This window comes from Numida meleagris, chromosome Z (assembly GCF_002078875.1).
Source record: "Numida meleagris isolate 19003 breed g44 Domestic line chromosome Z, NumMel1.0, whole genome shotgun sequence".
In the NCBI taxonomy this organism is placed as follows: domain Eukaryota; kingdom Metazoa; phylum Chordata; class Aves; order Galliformes; family Numididae; genus Numida; species Numida meleagris.
Window position 1 is genome coordinate 9,581,038 of NC_034438.1, and position 20,039 is coordinate 9,601,076.

At 42.7% G+C, this 20,039-nt stretch overlaps 1 protein-coding gene across 5 annotated transcripts in view; it reads right to left on the reverse strand.

Moving 5' to 3' along the window:
- Positions 263-20,039, reverse strand: part of PDZD2 (PDZ domain containing 2) — a 203,151-nt gene continuing 183,374 nt past the window's right edge. For all 5 annotated transcript variants that reach the window (XM_021380825.1, XM_021380824.1, XM_021380822.1 and 2 more), the window contains 6 exons: positions 14,599-18,169; positions 13,723-13,840; positions 9,999-10,100; positions 7,304-7,574; positions 5,235-5,369; positions 263-4,504 (listed from right to left, as the gene is read on the reverse strand). In XM_021380825.1, coding sequence (XP_021236500.1) covers positions 4,338-4,504; positions 5,235-5,369; positions 7,304-7,574; positions 9,999-10,100; positions 13,723-13,840; positions 14,599-18,169 — 4,364 coding nt within the window. In that variant the 3' untranslated portion in view covers positions 263-4,337. The remainder of the gene's footprint in view (positions 4,505-5,234; positions 5,370-7,303; positions 7,575-9,998; positions 10,101-13,722; positions 13,841-14,598; positions 18,170-20,039) is intronic.

Genomic DNA, 20,039 nt, shown 5'->3' on the forward strand with positions numbered 1-20,039 from the left:
AAAAAAAAAAAAAAAAAAAAAGCACATCTTCTGAGACACCAAAGTAGGTCCCAAGCACCTTTTAACATTTCTTCAATGCTTTTATCCTGCTTACTCTTGAATGACTGTTCTTGGAGGACAGTATTTTACTTCTGGCTTAGATGCGCACCTTGACAGTGTTACTGCATGGTCTCTGTCCCCAGTACAGCCTCCTCTCTGCAATGCCAGCTCCAGCCACGGACCAGCCAGACCTTGGTGTGACAGAAATAAGTATCTAGAGGAGTACTAAGGATACCATTTATTTTCAAAATCACTAAAAAACCCAAACAAAACAGTTTATGGCGACACAGATTTACATAACAGAGACAGCAAACTGGAAAATGTACAATCTATTCCATGTTATTGCACTCGCTGTTTATAATATACAAGGCATTTAAAACAGTTTTCATTAGAAGAAGTTTTATTCATATAAATAAAGGTGTAAATATACAGTATCATACAAGAAGTGTGTCAGCCTAATACATAAAACCTAACCTAGAGTGGGATCCCTATTTCTCACATGATCTAGCCTACCCCTCATTGATATTTCCACGTGTACATTTACATACCCTAAACGCAGAAGCAGGTGAACATTCCCACCTGGGAATGGTTCCTTCAGATTTTCACAAGAACCACTGCAGAACATTTATATGGGTTAATTTTAAGTGAGGGTCAACAGAAAACCTGAATCACTCAACAGTTTCTTAACACTTATCTGCTCTCAATTACTTTTTTAAGCAAGAAAATGATCAGATATTGCTCCCTCCCTAATTTAAGCCTAACCTCACAGTTTTTTTTGTTTTGTTGTTGTTGTTGTTGTTTTTGTTTGTTTTTAAATACAGATGTAATCCCCAAAGAAGCTGGGAAGAGCTCCCAGGTACAAAACCCTGTAGAAGATGCCACTGCTGTACCACACCAGAGCCTTTTCTCATATCCAACATGTGCTCCAAGCCTAGGAAGCGGCAAAACCTCCCACCAGACCTTCTCTATATAGGAGCAAATTCACCTTATGTGGCACACCTTCAGGTCCCTGGTGAAAGGGACCTGACTTTTGGTCTACAAAGATGCAGTGGTGAGTCTTTGGAGAGTTGCTGCTCTCCTAGAGCTTGATGAGCCCTCCAGTGTGGCAAAGAATCACCGTGGGTCTGGCATGCAAACAGTGAGGTCAAAACGCCTGAAAACTCACTGAATACTGATGAATTAACGCAACTTGCTGTGTAATTCTACTGTGACCAGGCTCTCAGAAAAGCAAGCTACCTTGCCAGAGGAACAATCGATGGTTCACTACAACTGTTTGTTTCACCTGCCTTTTCTGTAATAAATCAGGCCAACATTCTGTAAATCCTGGGGCTTTTACGGAGAATGTCACCCCAAAAGAAACATCAGGAAATGCTACTGTAACCATATCAAGACCAGGAGCATTGAAAAAGTGTTTCCTGTTCCTTCACAAAAAAAAAAATAATAATTTTCAGGAACAGAAACAATGAGGATTAAATACTATTCTTTTTCTTGCTGCAAAGTTATTAGAGAAGTAAATAATTCTATCCATATTAAGTATCAGACTTAAAATGTTAAACCTATCTTTAAATTATCCCCACTACTGAATTACACACAGAACTCCCCACCTCTCTTTGCTGTTACTCATCCAACACGTATCTACATGCATGTAAAATAAAATACTAAACAGTATTCAACTACTGAAAATCAAAAGCCTTCTAAATCACTCACAAAGAACAGTATCTGCAAGTAAGTGTCCAAAAATATTCACCACGTATCATTTTAAGACATCTCAAATTAAGTTTGATTTACAAAATGAAGACTTCATCTTTGAGCTCACAGTGGATGTGGAGAGAGCCATATGTCCTCCCAGCACTGTGACCTCAAAAATTTTCAACTAAAAAATATCCCCATCATTTCCTAAAATTTATTTGTGATTTAGCACATTAAAGTAGCAAAAAGTCAGTACTGCACTTGAACGTGTTATACATATACAGGTACATATTTACTACGCTGCATTAAATTCCACATGCATTTTACGTATCTACTATACACGCTTTTACAATCAGATTTTGGTCACTCCTAAACAAGGCCTTCCCACTTAATTAATTATCATTGCCAAATGTCTTCTCCCTGATTTTTCAGGGAAGACGCAAAGCTCACTTCTTTTATCCCGGTCCAGGCCTGCTGCCCCAGTGTGGGGCTGACCCCAAGTGCTGCGTTCTCCCAGAGCCTCCCCCACAAGGATGGGACCAAAGGTGAGAAGTGGTCCCGGCAGAGGGGCTGAGCTTTGGGGCCACAGGACACCCAAATCCACCTCACTGACCCCAAATGCGTTCCACATAAATCCCGCTGGCAAAGCAGCCGTAGGACTATGGGCAGTATTGCCTTTCACATAACCAAAAGTTTCATCTCTTCCTAGATTCTTGTGCTAATACATGTCATTGAAAGAGATTTAAATATATTTGTTAATAGGCAAGCATTGCACAGCTTTTCTGCTCACTTGGTCTCTGGCTGCCCCACAGAACTGAATTTTATTCTGCATATCATGAGTTGCTGACTAACACAGCTGTCAAAGAAATGAACCAAACCAAGGGTCCACCATCCTGGAAGCAACTGATCCAAGCACTGTGAACACAGACATAAACAAAGTAAAGGATAGCATGATCTTGGGGAACAGCCAAGTGAGGAGCCCAGGCCTTGTAACAGCTACTCAGAGTCTTGCCTTACTATACCAGCAGGCAGCACTTCAGATTTGGACCGGCTCCAGGCTGAGAGCTCCTCACCCTGGGGTTTGCTGGCTACGAGCGGGGCTCCAGCCCAATGTGACAAACAACCTGAGCACTCTGGAACAAACAACTTGTTCTCAGCTGATAAGGATGCTGGCCCATTTCCTCCTCTATCTCTTTTATGTTGTTTAGCCATCCCAGACATAGGAAGAGAAATAGCACAGTCTAATCTCTCGCACTCATACATTCTCCTCCCTGTAGAACAGACTATAAATAACACTCAGCAGCATGGCCCACTACCGATACCTCTACTACGAGCAGAGGTGAGAAAATCCCAACTGGAGCACCTGTAGCACTGCAGCCCTTACAGTTTTCTCTATCTTCTCCCATCCACGCAAATAGTTTTCAGTCTCACTATCCGAAACCCTCTGCATCAGCCCATTCCTGATGCAGCCAGGACCACTTTGTGTTGTACACACATACTCACCCACTCGCACACAAGAAAAAATAAATACTGGACAGGAAAGGAAAAAATAAAAAAAAGAACAGTTAATAGCCACCATAAATATGGCCAGTTCAGATTTAATCTGTTAAAATCCACATCCTTAGACCACCATTTTCCAGCTTGAGTATTTCAAGCTGGGCAACCTTCAGCCTCTTGCAGCCAAATAAAAGCAGCCTGGCTTTCAGACGTACTTAGCGATCACTGAAGTCTGTGGGATCCGCAAGTGCTCAGCACTTGAAATTGCCCTTCTTTTAAAAATATATGTGTATTTAAAGGTGTCTAATGTTAGAAGCCTAAATTTGAAAATTCAATCCCCAATTTTTATCACTCCCAAAAAAGAGCAACTCAGTCTACACCTTGGTGGACAGTCGCCTAATATTTGGACTTGATTTTCTTGCTCACAGATTTCTGCTGCATTATTGCCAAGTGTTTTTGTATACAAGCTGCCCCTAAAGGCAGATTCCGTTGTGGTAGATGCTGAGTTAATTCATCAGTTTTAAGAGGATTTTTCACCTTTGCAATAAAATGCTCATTTTAGGCATAAAAGTTGTGCAAAAATTATACGTCTCTTTTGTCATGCATTTTAAGCAAAACTGCACTTAGAAGAATAGAGTGAGATTGTTCCAGACATTCTCTTATTATAACAAATAAGGACCAGACCCTAAGTAAGTGTCCTGAAGTCATATTACAGCTAAGCGATACAGTACAGTCTACGTACTCATCCTTGTCAACAGGATGGCAAATGACAAGTTGTACTCCCAATGCTCTGCAGATACTAAAAATACAAGGGACAGGCACAACGTTATTTACCTCAGTCAAAATACTTTAAACCAAACTCAGTAAAGGTCTTGAAGTTCCACTAAAACTGCCACATCATACAAAAATGTCTCTAGCGTTTGGTTTCCTTCATCCTTGATAACCAGGCGAGATTTTAGACATTCATCACACTCTTGCTCAGTGGTTCTCCAAGGCTCTTAGCACCTCTTCGTAAAGCATTAAGACACTTCTGTGGCATTAGAAACAAAGACAGCTTCTAGCCAGTTTTAAATGTTTTGTCTTAACAAGTGTGATTAGATGTAGTGCTTCCATCATACTGAAGTTCTGTGTTTCCTGATGAGTAACTGAACAGGGCCCTCTGGCACAGATTTAATAATGTTCCAGGCGTCGTAATGCATGAGGCCAAGTAATGATTTTCCACTAACAGCAAGAATCTCATCACCAGATTCTATGTTTCCAGCTTGCTCTGCAGCACCACCTACAAGCAAAACGGGAACAAAGTCAATGTAAAGAAAAAATTGCTTTCCACTGTGACAAACGGCAACTAAGCCATTCTTCCAGCAGTGGTAATTTCAGTACAAGTCACTTATGTTCAGCTCAGCTCTAGCAATCTATCAGTAAGTTTTCTATAATGATAGTTCAACTTGCAACGTTGACCACAATCAAGAAGGGAGAGAAAAAGGACGGTATCTACAGATATATATTAATGACCTCAAAAATTAAACACGTCCTTCCCTCTAAGAATCAATTTTGACAGAAGAATAAACAAACACATGCGTGGTTATTGTTAAGCAATTCAGGAATCACCACTTCCATTTTTTTTTTCCTTGAAAAAAGGAAAGGAATGTAGGATGAAGGAATGTATCACTGGAAAGTAACCCTGTACAAATGCTGAACACCCTCAGCTTCACTAGGTTTGAACTTCTCAAACCACTACATACAACAATGCAGCTATAATTTAATGCCTACAATAGCAGACAAGTCTAGGAAGAAACTGCATCATATTAAGTAAATCAGATTGCTGAACTAGCACTTACTAGCAGATGCAATCTCCAGACATTCTCAAGAGTATTTTTTTTCTAATGACCACTTCAGTTAGTAAGTGGTAATAATCACAGGACACAAAAAACATGCTTGTTTGAAAAATAAATAAATAAGTAAAAAGGAAATCTGGGTTGATATCCACTGTATTTGCATGTTTGCAGTACCTTTAAATATTCGTTTTACAAGTAAGGGCCTATCTCCAGCAATAGAAGCTTTTCCACCATCAAGGCTGAAGCCCAAGCCAGCAGAGGTTTTCAATAATTCAACACAGATGACATCATTCATGTCCAGGTTTGGATCTGTGACAGAATACACACAACATCTTGTTATGCATTTAACAGTAAACTGCAGGTTGGGTTTGCTTGGGTTTGTTTTTGCTGCAGTGACAAAGCAATTCAGAGTTCAGCCCACAGTGAAACTAGAACATGTTATTGCCTTGCTTCTCAGAAGTGTATGTGTATTACTGCTGCTGTGAAGGACTGACAGTACAAAACACATTATGCACACAGACATTTTCATTTTGCATGGGCAACCAAAACCCATCAAGGCATTTATGTGGGTAAAATTTAAGTTGAACTTAACAAAGATTTTAAATGTCAACAAAAGAATTGAAAAAAATTGTGCAAATACTGTGCAGAACATTTTCTTTTGTTTCCTGTTCATTACCCAAGGAGTCACATCTTTTTAAACAACAGCAATAAATAGGACGTTACATTAAAAAAATATGTTCCATCCTCTTAGGAGAGAGTTTGTAATCACTCGCTAGTGTGAATACTTGTTTCTGGTCTCACATCTATGGAAATAATCATAACTATCAAAAGGTGTGTGCTGCTTCCTAAATCTTAGATGCTTTCAGAATGCAGTAATACTGTAGTTGACATAAATTACGATTTTGCTTAGAAGGAAATAACTCTACAGTTTTGGAAAACAGGACCCTCCTTGCCCTGTGTGAATGTAAAAATTCTGCAGCCTACAGCATCACAAATGACTGTTACAGTTACCTCTAACAACTTCAAATGTTATCTAGAACATCTGACCATGAGCCTTGCCCCATAGGATGAACACTCTTAATAATCCAACATTGTCTGTGAGAGAACGTTGCCACCTAGCGCCGGCATACAACTCTGCATTTACCAATGAGCAGGATGTAAAAGGGATTCTGCAGTCATTACGTATAGTGCATCCACGGGAGCAATTATGGAAAGGCTGATTCATTTACAGAGCGTTCCCTATTTCTTTAATCTGTGTTATAAAGCTGTACTATAAAATCCAGTGAAATCGTATGACAATAAAAACTGCTATGGAAAAAAAAAAGCCAACATAAAAACCAACAAAAAAATCTTTTAAAGACTATGTCCAATCGGTTCAAAATGGGTGAGTAGCAGCTTCTTTTCTGCCTGTGGGGTGCTCTGAGCTGCATGCCTGGCATCACCCAGGGGAGCAGGGGAAGCTGCATCACTGGGGCTGCCAGCAGTAACAGCTGCCCACTCCATCCACTGCACTGCTGTGAGATGGGAGCAGGTCAGCCCTGTGCTCCTGAGGCAGCTGTATATGCTCAGATGAGTACAAAGTTTTCGTGCCTTAATTCTGCAAAAATTTGGGGTATTTTAAATGGATCTCTCAAGTGCACTGAATTGTTGCCGTGTTCCCAAGCAGGGATTATTACTGTCACTGATAGCTGCTTAAAACATTCACTCCTAGTTTCCTATGGGATGGCTGCTTTGAAATTGACTTAGCTCTTTTCACCCATTTACTCTAACACCAAAATCATTTTCTCTCTTTTTAGAGAAACAGTATGGACTCTACTATTACAAAGAGCAAAGTTGGTCTCCATGGATAACAAACTGCAGAGCTTGTGTTTTCATTTGTTGGGCTGCTTTTTCTTTCCCATTTTTTTGTTTTCTTGTACTGACTAGTGTTACTACTTTAAAGGAATTTATTGTGGATCAGAAGAATATACAGAATCACTAACTGTAACTGAAATTGGATTAGGTCCTAGATATCCATTTATGTTTCTGTCTACTTATGATATTTCAAACAAAAATAAAAACACCAACCAAAAAAAATCTGCATTTGGGCTCCAAAGAGAACAAATACAATTTAAAAGTAATTTCATTTGCTCCCTTCAATTACATAAGGCACGGATGCTTTTAATCTAAAGCACATGGATGTTTTCCCCTTCAGTCTGCTCTGCGAAGGAATTCTTCCAAGCGTTCTTGGACAAAGATCATACCTGTTCCTATTTCCATGGAAACATCCTTTCCAGACCCCACACATTTTCTGCCAGTAGCTGACATCTCAAGTCTGGAGGAATTGTTTGCTTTGTCTTTTTCCTTCTGGATGACAACGACCGCGTACTTGTGCAGCCTCGCCTGGTGGAGTGCGTTCAGGACATCGCCATGGACCGAGTTCACAAGCGACTTGCCATTGATTGACAGAACAAGATCTCCTCGCTGGATAGTCCCTTCTTGAGCTGCCACTCCCTTGGAAAACACTCTGTGGACCTACAAGAAAAATTTTAACTTAGGGACATGTTCATGAGCACACGTAGTGAACGCAGAGCCCCCTACTATCAAAGTTCACAGCCGTTGCCCACTGCATGAGTATCAGGCATACAACACTTGCTCATATCATCAGCTTCAAATACAAAGCCTACGTGACTGTACAAGAACTGCAGTTTGGGATGGGGGAAATGCATGCTACTACTGCAGTCAGTTCTATGCCAAAGACAACCAAAACCAGCTAGAGAAAGTAGTGTCACAAAGCACTTACGTGCTTTCATTGACGTTCTCAAATGTCTTCAATTAACAGTAACTTCAAATAATACACTTCAAATAATTTCAAACTAACAGCATTTTTAAATGATCCCCAGGTTAACTAGACATCCATGTTACAGCAAACTCACCAAGAATAGCAGTGCACTGTGTTATACCTACTCCCCAAATTCCCAGTGACTGGAATCCAGTGCAGTTTTTGAATAGCCTTTGAAGTGATGCACAGCATCTGTGCACAAAAAGGCTCTGACTTACTGCTGCTATACAATATTTAATTGCTCATCTCTATTCATCTGATCAAGTACCATGTGAGTGGATGCAAAAGGACAATTTAATGGCTCAAAACACGTCTTTTCTAGGGACATAAAATACTCTATTCAGAGTGGGTTAAAAAAGAATAAACTACAGTGAGTGCAGCTGAGATTTATATGGGTGCCATTTACAGAAAGGGACTGACTACAATAGTCATGACTTGTTATTTAAAGACTTCCTACCAGGCACTGTAATTTAACAGCCAGAGCACCATTTACCATGCACACAGTTCTAGGCCCACTGGACAAAGGCTCAAGGCTGCACATTTGTGGACCTACATGGCATCTTCTGCAGGAATTTCTCCACTATATCCAAAACAACAGCAAGAGTCAGAAGCCTTCTGACTTCTACTCCTTCTTGTTACAGGGCCCTGCAAAGGGAGACAGCTGCTGCAATGAGGTTTAGGAAGATAGTACTCCAGCCAGTCCAAGCAAGCGACCAGAGCTGGAATCAATGCTTCAGTAACAAATGTAGATATTCAAATGCAGGTGGTGTGTGGAGTATGGAGGTCATGCCCAATATATCTGCTGTCTTCCCACACATGCCCAGACTCCTCAGGTACTTCAAAGCCCATTAGGCTTTTCAATTTCTGCACCCAAGTGTGGGCAGAACAGACTATCTGAGCAGCTGAGCACCCAGAGCCAATCCTAAAGCCAGCTGGGCTCCCAGATGATTAAGGACATTACAAGGTTCTCTAAGAGATCACCAGAGAGAACCACGCTTTATGGACACTGAACCAAGAGGACATGGGAAGAGCAGGAGCTGATGATCTCTTGGTAACACTGCTCAGGAACAAGACTCAGCCTGAGAGAGCACAAGACTGTATTTTTAGGTAGTGTTCTAAATGTAGTGGCAGTATTTTTAGGTAGTAACCTTAGGTAGTGGGGTGGGATCTTCTCGAACCCTCGCCCTGCTCATGGCCAAGCCTGTCACCACAAAAGAGAAAGTTTAGGCCAGAGACAGGGAACACAATCTTGGTGGCCAGAGAAGTGGAACCTTGTCCTGAAACTGGGACCACGTTCTAATTCGGAGACTGCTTAATACATTTACTTATACTGGTCATACAGCAAATACCAGAACACTCCTACGTGAGTTCTTCCACTCTCCAAAGGTGAGGACATACCCCTCTTCTAATCTCAGCACTTACTGGATCTCTCTCTGACAGGGCAGAATTTAAAAGCATATCCTGTGCAAATAAATCGTCACACAGGACATTGTCATTTGGAATTTTTCTAACTGAACTGTTTTTAAAAGTATTTCAACTTTTTATCACCTTTTTCTTAAAAATTGCTTAATGTCACACAACATTCTTGGTTCATAATGTTGCTTAAGATGCTTTTTTAAATTAAAAAATGAAAGGAAAAAAAAAAACCCTCACTTACTGACATCCAACAGTTTTTACAAACTCTAAAACAAATCAGCGAAGTGAAATCTAGAATGTTTGCTGAGGTCTGAAACAGTCACTCTCAGGATTCGTGAAAAGGTTCAACAATTTTGCTGCACAAAATTTCCTTTCAAGGACTGTAACTAAAGATTTCTTCTAAAAGGCTGTATCCACACAAAATTTTACTTACACGCATAGGATTTAGACTACTCAGTAACAGAGCAGTTACACTTCTAAAGACTGAAAACATAATTGGCATCCATCTCCAGTAATAAAAATTACACTACCCAGACACTCCCTTTGATTTCAGTAGCAGAAAGCATACAGCTACCTCCAAGAGACACTGTTTTAAGACCATGAATGACTTGCAGCGAGTCTTGATAAATGAGCACTTGATCTAGTCGCCAGCAAGCTTTAAAGCGAGCTCTGCAAAAAGATGACTTGCAGTCATCACTTACTGTGACTGATTTCTGTTCCAGATCTATTCCTCCAGCAACACTAAATCCCAGGCCAGCTCCTTCTTCTTTGCTCAGGACTACAAAGTATGCATCTTCTTTGCTCTGGCAGAAAAATGGGGGCAGAGTGGTAAGGGAATAAGGAGAAAAACAAAAGCAAAGATCAAGACCAAGTTCCTGCACAAATCACAAATTTCCAGTACTCTCAGTTTATGGAAAGTGAAAAAAAGCAACTCAAGAAATTCAAACCTAGTCATTAAATATATTTATATTCCTGCTACAGATGAGTAGCAGCTCTGTACAAAAACTCAGGTGGCGGCAGAGATTTCTTCAGTCAGTCAAAGGCTGGAACACAAAGTCAAAATTAGGACAGTGGAAGGGTATTACACTTTGAGCAGCCTTGCTTACACAATCAACTTTGCTTTGCTGGATGTTCTGCAGTGCAACTGGATACTTCCCATACATCTTTCACGACCAAACACTATCCTTTCTATGTAATTACTAACACTTCTGTTATCCTGTTTCTACTTTTTCTTGAAAGGCAGTTAGGGCAACTGCATCAACCTCTTCTCAGCAGTGCTGGGCAATCTTGCAAGGGGCAATGATTACAAACTGCAGCTTGGGAAGGTTCAATGGGACAGCTATTTCATTTGTGAGATGGAAGTAACAAGTCCGTTAGCGACCCAAACAGGACTACACTGTGCTGCAGTGGAAAGGAGCAAACAGCACAGGAAAGGGACTGGCACTGGTCTGCACCAGGGTTGAACTTGGCTCCAGATCAGCATGAAGGTGTGAAGCTGACTTCTTTGAAGCAATGAGATACTGCCAAAATACAGATTTTGCAATGAGAGAGAAGTAGTCCTGTCCAGCAAGTCTGGTGCCATTTTCTGAATGGCTATTAGGACAAAACCAGACAGTGTTACAGATGCTTCATTTTGCAGTAGGAAGGAGACCATAAGCAGGGATTTGTTGGAGTTGAGGACGGTAACTGCTTGTGGGGCACAGCACCACAAGCAGGGAGTGTAAAGCAGGAGTCTCTTCTTTTTCCTGGGAACCCATCCAACATTAATCATTTCCAGAAGCTGCCAGCACATCATTAGAAACAAACTTCTTAATCTATTTAGCATTAAATGACATATTCAACTCACTAAATTCAACATTTTAACTCAGTGCTTGCCTTTAATTTCAGTGCAGAAAGCACAGAGAATCACAGATTATTTCTGCTGCTTGGTGAAACAACATTAATTCTTGGCCTCTGTGTGTGCGTTCTGCCAAATAATGGTCAAGGAAGATTTTCTGCATTAGAGGCATCCCTGCAAAGCACGAGAAATTGATGTCACCCTGCTTCACACCACTGATCCGTGAGGGCACGGAAAGAGAGGCGCAGTCAGGGATGAACACATTAATCCATGATCTTTCGTAGCTGTCAAGACCTTCCTCACCCATACTCAAACAAGAACAGCTTTGCATTAGCCTGGATATAATAGGGAGTCAAATATCTAGCTTAGCCTCCTTCAGCAGAGTGCTCTGAGGGTAACAAACAATTGCATCTTTGACCATTAAGTACTAAAGCATTTTTGTTTAAGAGGTCACGTTCTTTCCTATCCTTTCCCTCCCCCACACTGGTGTGTCTTTGCCTGGAATACTGTGTGCAGTTCTGGGCTCCACAATTTAAAAAGGATGTCAAGATATTCAAGAGCATCCAGAGGAGGGCAACAAAGCTGCTCCAGGGGAGGTTCAAACTGGATATTAGGAAAAACCGCTTTATCACGAGGGTGGTCAAACAGGCTTCCTAGAGAGGTGGTTGATGTCCTGTGCTTGCTTGTGTTTAAACAGCATTTGGATAATGTCCTTAAATTATATGTTTTAAGTAGTGGTCTGATTGTTGGGCTCAATCTTTTTAGGTCCCTTCCAACTAAAAATATTCTATTCCTTGTTACTGTAACTTAATCTGCTTATGCTTAATGAAGTGCTACAGGGCTGTGCGATGACCACACGCCCCAGGCCGATCAGCAGGACTATCTGAACCCTGGTTTCCCATTCCCAAGCATGCGCCTTTCCTCCTTTTCCAGCCATTAATGGAGTCCTCACAAGCATGCTTAATACTGGGCACAGACATGTGCCTATTCCTTTACTTGGCCACACAGTGGAAGCACAAAACCTAGAGTTATGTGCTGGCCTTTGAGAAGAGTCAGTACGCAATCAGTATGATGAGACATCTGTGAGGGAAGCCAACACAAAGTAACTCCCTGAAGTCTGCAGGCAAGTTATTGCCTCAGAATTTCTAAGGAACTTGCCTAGAATTACAGAAGAAATTAGCAATGTCACATAAAAGAACTCAAGTCTTTAGCCTCTCCATTTAGCCTGTTCATCAGACGATCAGATTAAAAGATTGGTCACAGAGATTTAATTAATAAAATGCCTGCAATTTTAAAAATATATATATTATTAACATTCACTAAACACCAGGAGTAAATTCAGAACTGTTCAGAGCAAAAGATAATGATAAACTCTTCCTGGAGCTGCTCTGTCTGAACCAGGCAGTCCACCTCATTTTTCAGCAGTTGCATAAGTACTAAGAATTGTCCTATTGTACAATTAAACCCACCATTTGACTAGCATAAAATTTTCCAGCACATGTGCCATACTGGGCTTAAATATGGATAAGAAACTATGCAGACAAGGAGCACATTCCAAAAAGCATTTAGTTTTATAAATATTTGAGTTCTCAGATTTTGAAAAGTGGCATAAATAAATAACGTCTCCAATTCTCTATATAAAATACTTTAAAGAACACTTAGTTACTTTCATCCAGAAGTACAATCCAATCCTAAATTCTTCGGTAAACCTATCAAACTGTCTTGGCTCACAAAGTTCTTGGCATTTGCAGGCTTTAGTTACGCTGTCCTTGGAAGGAGGAAAAGCTGGGTATTTTGAGGAGGACCTGCTCCCCTCAGTCCATTCTATACTTTGTGAGTTAAGACTGAGAAAAACTCTAAATGCAGCTCAGCCAGCAGTTATGCAGACCAGATGGCAGTTATCCCTCTAGTGCTGTCATTATTTTATCAACTTCAGCTCTGATTCAAAAAGGATGTGGACATATCCCAAAAACACACACATTGCAAAGAGGGAAAAGGACATTCTGGCAATCATTTCACTTTGTAGGCCTTCTTCATACATCTAAATATTGAAGAAGGTTACCTTGGTGCGATAAGTTTCCACAGAAAATAGCAAAACGTGCACAGTGGTCTCTTACAAGTCCTCCATCAGATGCTTTCTGGCATTCTAAGCCACCACTTTCTGTGATCTTGGCTTCTAAAAAAAAGTGTTTGCCTCCAGAGGGGAACAGTGTTTCCCCTGTGTGGTGGGTAAAGTGGATCTGACCACAATGGCTGGTGGAAAGTTAAATTCTGATGTGCAATTATTGGCAAACCAAGGAGGTTCTCAGCTTTAACAATTACTGGAGTCATTCCTCCTCACTTAAAACAGTCTTATTGTGGTTTTTAGCCGCTTTCACACTGGACAAACAAGACCCTTTTTTATCCAAAACCCACCAAAATATATTAAGGGTTTATAGCAGGCATTCAAAAACCAGCAGCAGTAAAACTATCATCAACCACAACCTACTGCAGGATGACTGGAGGAACTCTGGAAGAGATTTTTATCTCCCATTCAGAAAACCTCTAAAAACACTGCTAATAGTTTACTTTTATCTTCTGGTTATTACCTTTACTTGTGCTTTGACTTCGTGGAGCATAGAAGCAATGTCACATTTTGGTACCAGAGCTGACAAAACAGACTGCAATTTTTGCTGGTCCAGGTTTGAGATGAGCAGCTGATCTAAGCTAAAATGAACAGAAAAAAAAAAAGTGTATTTCTAGACTGTGTAGATATGTTTCAAGTATACAATAAAATTTGCATTAGGGTAAGCAACAAAAGGGCAGCTCGACAGCAAGCAGAAATCTTGGACATGGGTTAGAAATGGTGTGTACTGGGAGAATGAGAAAGGAGAAAGAAGACAATTTACAGTAACTCTGAAAATCAGTCCCCATTCGACTCCCCACCTCTTTTCCCAATGATTTTAGCAACAGACATTAACAAAACCAGATAGACAGCAACTTCTGAAGTCTGCATACTTGCAAGGGAGGACAACGAGCTTGTTTGTCATCCCTCCAAGGTGGACAGGAGGCAGTGACTGCTGCATCATAACATGGCAAAAAACAATCAAAAGAACAGCTAGAAGGGTCACATGTGTTCAAGAAACATTTAGATATAGCGTTGAGAGACACGGTTTAGTGGGGTTATTGGTGGTAGGTGGATGGTTGGACTGGATGATCTTGTAGGTCTTTTCCAACCTAGCTAATTCTATGACTCTAAGATTCTATGAAATGAGCTGGACCCTGACAGGATAAAGCATTCCATTCCATACTGAAGTGCGGCTGCAACCAAACAGCAGTGCAGCAGCTCTGAAATGCAACACAGCAAGAAAGAGTAAAGGAATTGGGGTCAGGGCCAAAGCTGAAATGCGTTTTCCTCAGTAGAGGTTGCGGGGATGAAATAAAATGCTGCAGAAGGATGGCTGATGGAAACAGCAAACACTGACCTGAGGGACCAGCTGTTTCTCAGGTGCTCCGCATTTGGCGAGCCGCCATGGGGTGCGTCGTCATCCGAGGCCGACCCCGGCGTCCCCGAGCTGCTGTCCCGAGGGCTGCCACCACCTGTCCCCCCTGCCTTGGGAGGGCTGCCCTGGCTTGGCAAGACGAGGGATCTCTGGGGAGTGATTTCCAGCTCTGTTTTGAAGCAGGCAGGCTGGGGCGGCCCTGAGAAGCCCTCGCCACACAACTTGTCCAGGTCGGGCATGCTGAGCGCCCGCAGCTCCCGCAGCCTGGAGCGGGACAGCGGCAGCCGGCCCAGAACGCGGCTGCGCCGCACCTGCAAAGCCATGGGGGGAAAGGTGGGCTGGTCCGCCCCAGCACTGCCCTCCTCACTCCTCTGGGGCTTTCCTTCCTTCATGCCACCCTCCACTGCATGTGTTGGCTCCGTGCTCATGGGCGACTTGGCCACGGTGTCGGCTGGGCTTGGCGTGCTGCCGTAGGAGCTCAAGCTGCGTCGCAAAGCCCGTGGTGTGTCGGCTGGGCTGGATGCAGCAACCATCCCACCGCACGACCTCCTGCCAAGGGGGGACCGCGTGGCCGAGTGGATATCGATGGCCTTCACGATGGGTCGGTCGAAATTTGCCAGGTTTTCAAAGGATTTGATCCTTTGTTTGACAGAAAAGGATGAGGTAGGTTCGTGCGGCCAGTTCAGCTCATAGTAGTAGTAGTTCCTCCTGAAACTCCTCAGTTTGTCAGTGGCAGGGTAAGTAACGTCGCTGGCCGAGGGGAATGTGTCATGCATCCTCTGGGAACTTTTGGAGCTGTACACCTGCTCCTTCCCGCTCTGGCCATTTGGCAGGCTGAGATGCACCATCTGTAACGGACCCATCATCACTTGGGGACATTTTCTGTCTGCAGCATGGCCCTGGGGACCTTGCACAGGATGAAGCTCTGCAGCATGGCAGTCCTCTCTCAAGTGACCCGATAACTGGGCTGGCATCGAGTAAGTCCTTGTCACAGGTTTTGACAAGCCGTAGAGATTTCTGTCTCTGGCAATATCCACTTTTGAGAAATCCTGTGTGGTCCCCATCTCTTCAGTCAGCTGATGCATCTCTGTGTTCACCTCTCCATTTTTCTCCAGCAATGGCAGCTGAAAAAATGGTGCTGGTGAGGAAGACGCAGAAGATGAGGAAGAAGAGGAGGAGGAGGAGGAGGAGAGCTTCACCTCAATGAAACTGCGCTGAATGTCCTGCCTTTCTTGCTGCTCCCGATGAACTGCAGGAGACCTCAATGAAGAGGAGCCTCCGGCAGATGCTCCAACATTTTGCAGACCTAACTGCCTAATGTCATCTGCACTATAGATGCTCTTCATTGTGTTCAGGTTCATTCCAGGGTTCTCAGTTCTCCCTGTCATATACTCAACTTTTGTTGTCCCTTGAGGGGATGAAGTGACTTTGGATTGACTGTCTCTGGCTCTGAAATCATCCACCTTAACACTCTTACCCTGACAGGCTGCAGGCTGCATGGAAGCCTGTTTTTCTTTTGGCTTTCCCCATGCCTGCTGCACATCTGTTAGCTCCCCGCAGCCACCACATTTCATTTCACTGCACGCTGTTGGGCTGCTGGGGCCATTCAGGGCAGGCAGAAGTGAATCTTCAGAAGTGACCAGAGATGGTTTATTTTCCAGCTCCGATTTCAGTGTCCTTGAGTCTGCTGAAATGCTCTTGCTCAGATCTGGGTTTGTAGGTGAGTTACGGGACAACAGTGCTTTCTTCCCCAAAAGTTTAGGAGACAACTGTGGAGAAACAGAAGTCCTTTTCTGATCAGCTCCACTGACTTTGGTAGTGGCACTGGAAGAATCTGAATTTGCCTTTGCTTTGCTTTTTATAGTGAAACCTTTCAGCTTTGGTCCTCCTTTGGCCTTCTGGTTATTTAAAAGGGTTTCCATTATACTTTTTTGTGCTATTCCCTTAGACTCCTGACAAGATTTTTTCTGCAAAGATGGGCTGTGCGGTACTGCAGCTCCTTTGCAGTGATTTGTGCCCAAGCTTTGGACTTTTCCATTTGAAGTCCTTCCTGAAGTCACAGAGTTATTTTTCTCATTTTTCCCTGGCAAGTCATGAGTTGTATTAGCCTTTGGATCTTTAGATCTGGAGGGAAAGGGAGACCTGAGTGATACCGCTCTTGCTGATGTTGCATTCACACTGCTGTCAGTTTTAGATGAGCTGGACAAACTGTTTGTTTCTTTCTTTGCTAAGCAGTAGGTAACAGTGTGATTACAGTCATCAACCACTGTTTCACTTTCAGATTTGGATCTCTGTTCGTCATGACATCCTTCTTTCTCAGGCAAGTTGTTCTCCAAGCCAATGACATTTCTAGCAGAGCAAAAGCTTCTCTTTTTGCAGTGCAGAGACCCTTCCTCTTCAACAGATTCACAGCATTTTGTATGTCCATTACTGATCCCCAGACCCACCTGTTCTGCACTTAAGGCACCGTTGTTATGGAACGTGTAAACTTCAGGGACATCAACTGAATTCTTTAGGATGTTTTTTTCTGGCAGAAAGACTGAGGAAGGAGAACACAGGGAAGCAGAGGAGATTTCTGAACACTGTGAGGGACACAAATTGGGACCACTGTGGTCTTCCAAGCCCAGTTTGCTGATGCTTGTCTCCAGTGACCCACACATTGCACAGTCCTCAGTTTGCAAAACTTTGCCACCACAATGATGTGGTGGTGTCAGAGAGGATGAGCTTGTCACAGATGTGAGATGCTGCTCCTGAGAAGGCTTTTGCAGCTCATCATTCATGCAACAAATCTCAATTTGCTCCTCATCTGACTCCAATACAGTACAGACTGCTGGGGCATTAGCAGCAGCGCACAGTCCAAGCAACACATCACTACCACTATCAAAAGTTTCTGTGACAGACTCTGCATCAGAGTGAGAATCCTCCGCAGCTCCATACATAGACTTTGGAAATGTGTCACTTCTCTTACCCTCCGGACAGCTTGCTGCAGGCAACTCATCCTCACTTAAACTGCTAAAATTCCTAGAATAGTTGTTTAAAGAGTTTTTATTCACAGTAAAAAGTTTGCCTGTGTTAATAGAGTCCAACACAGACAGCCCCAAAACCCCTTGTGCATTCGCTGTGCAATTCATAGTTTTTTCCAGCAGCTCCTCCTTCACCTGACGTGGCTCAGAACCAGGGCAGCCTTCATCAGTCCCACAGCAGCACATTGTAGTGGACTCATCTCGGAAGGGGCTCTCTGCTCGCGATGGGGTGCGTGAAGCCCTGCTCTCAGGAGCACCCATTTGGTTGAGCAAGTCATCAATATCAGTGACGGGCATGCAATCCTCGGCACGACTGCTCTTTGTGGTACCTCTTTGCACATCTTTGGTCATGGCATCTGGTGACAGTGTCATTCTATCTACTGCACAGCCACCACCAGCATTTTGCAAACCTGCTCCTTCTTGCTTCCCAGCACTCAGTTCTTCCTCAGCTGACAGGATGCTGCTGACATCAGCTTGATTTTGAGTGTCTACTGCTGGAGACAGGATGAGGTTTGTAAATCTGCTGACAGCTGCATCATGATTTAAAAGAAATAAGAATAAAAAAAAAGAAATGCAAAATTCTATCAGTTGTAGGAAGTGGTATCAAATACACCATGTTTTATTATAAAAATAGACACCCACGTACTCAGACTGGATGTTTTCCTTTTTCCCCGCACTCCTCCTCTTCTGTAATCATGTTTACAACAACTCCAATTAATCATAACCCTGTGTATTTGAGTAGTATGCAGGAAGGAAGAACCCACCCATCCAGGGTAAGCAGTCACAATCTGTTTAACTCTCATTTTTGAGATTTAAACAATCAGGCAGCCAACTACTAAAGTGTCAGTGTGCAGTAAGTCAGGCTGAGCAGTACTGTTTCTTACTGCTTCTTTGATGAAAAACGCCTCCAATTGCTTGCACAGAGTACACAAAGCCCTGCCACAGCAACCAAAGGTGAGCAGGTAACAGCGACAAGCAGTGCGTGAACACCTTGACTCCGATCCTCTTGACTCTCCTGCAGGTGCTTAACGGGACACACATGGGTGATATTACACATGCATTAGGCACATTGGCTTTGCGAGATTTCTAGCACAGATCTTTCCTTGCTTACAATATATGCTTTACCCACTCCTGCGCAGCACACTGAGTTGCCTGTCACTGCTGCACTTTAATACGTACAAGCTCACCCATTGCCCCAGTTCCTTAATTTTCATCGGTTCACCCCCAGCATTTGCTGACACCTTCCTACACTGCTTCTGGTACACATGCCCTCATCTAAGCTGTCTTCCCAAGACTGGTTACTACCACATGAGGCCCAGAAAGTGCATGGAGAAGCAGAAATGCATTCACACAGTCATCATCCCTTCCTGCTCATTCAAACACATCGGCATGTCTCTCTAATCCTTGAATGAGCCTGCAGGACTGTCCACACTGCTTATCTTATGTACCTGTGTTAATAAATCCAAGCTCATCCTGGAGTCAGCAGAGGGGAAGACATCACAAAAGAACAGGTCAGGATTTGAAGTATTGCCCTGCTTTTGCATGCTGGATCACACACTGAAGAGATCCACTTCTCTGCCAGAAAGGCAGAGCAAAAGGAAAGTAGAAGAGTTCCCTGATAAAGAAGTGCCAGTATGCCCCTACCCCAGTGCTGGTAGACTGCAAAAGCCAGAGCAATACAGAAACTTAAACAGGACTTTCTGCCAAACCAGGAATTCCTTAAAGAACAACTGGAACTGAAGCATTTGGAAGCAATTTAGGCTTATAGGTATTAATAGGTACACAAAGAAGATCATAAGCTGGAATGAAGCAAAATATTATGTTCTTCCTGAATTTGAAAAGTATGCTTTTCTTTTTCAAACATTCACTTCCACACCATGAAACTTGTACGGTCTGTGGGGAAGCATATACTGCTGCAGAAGCATAAATCAACCCTGAGCAGAAACTAAGGAGGTATCAAGTGCTTCAATTCAAACTAGAAAACTTTTTATAAGATGCTTGCAAATAAGCATTTTGATAAGATTCTGGTTATCCTGGGTTTCACGAAACAAAAAAGTGTCTTATTATCTAGCTGTCCATTCCCAAAAAAACTGCTTACTGTTCAGATCTTAAAAGAGACAGATGTTATTATACAGGGTCAATGCATTTCCTGTAGAAAAATGGGTTGTCAGTACTGGGCTGCTGCCGAGTTAGCTCCAGGTCTGCACAAAATGACTCAGACTTCAGCAAATGCTGACAGGAGGGACATACTGTAAATGGGAGCTCTGAACACTTAACATAGATGTAGTTTTCCTCCCCTCATCAGGGTGCTAGGGAGGACATTGAAGCCTGGTTTAGTGATGATGGGCTTTTAATCTGAACTAATGCAGAAAGGAGGACAGCAGAAGATCAGACTGGTAC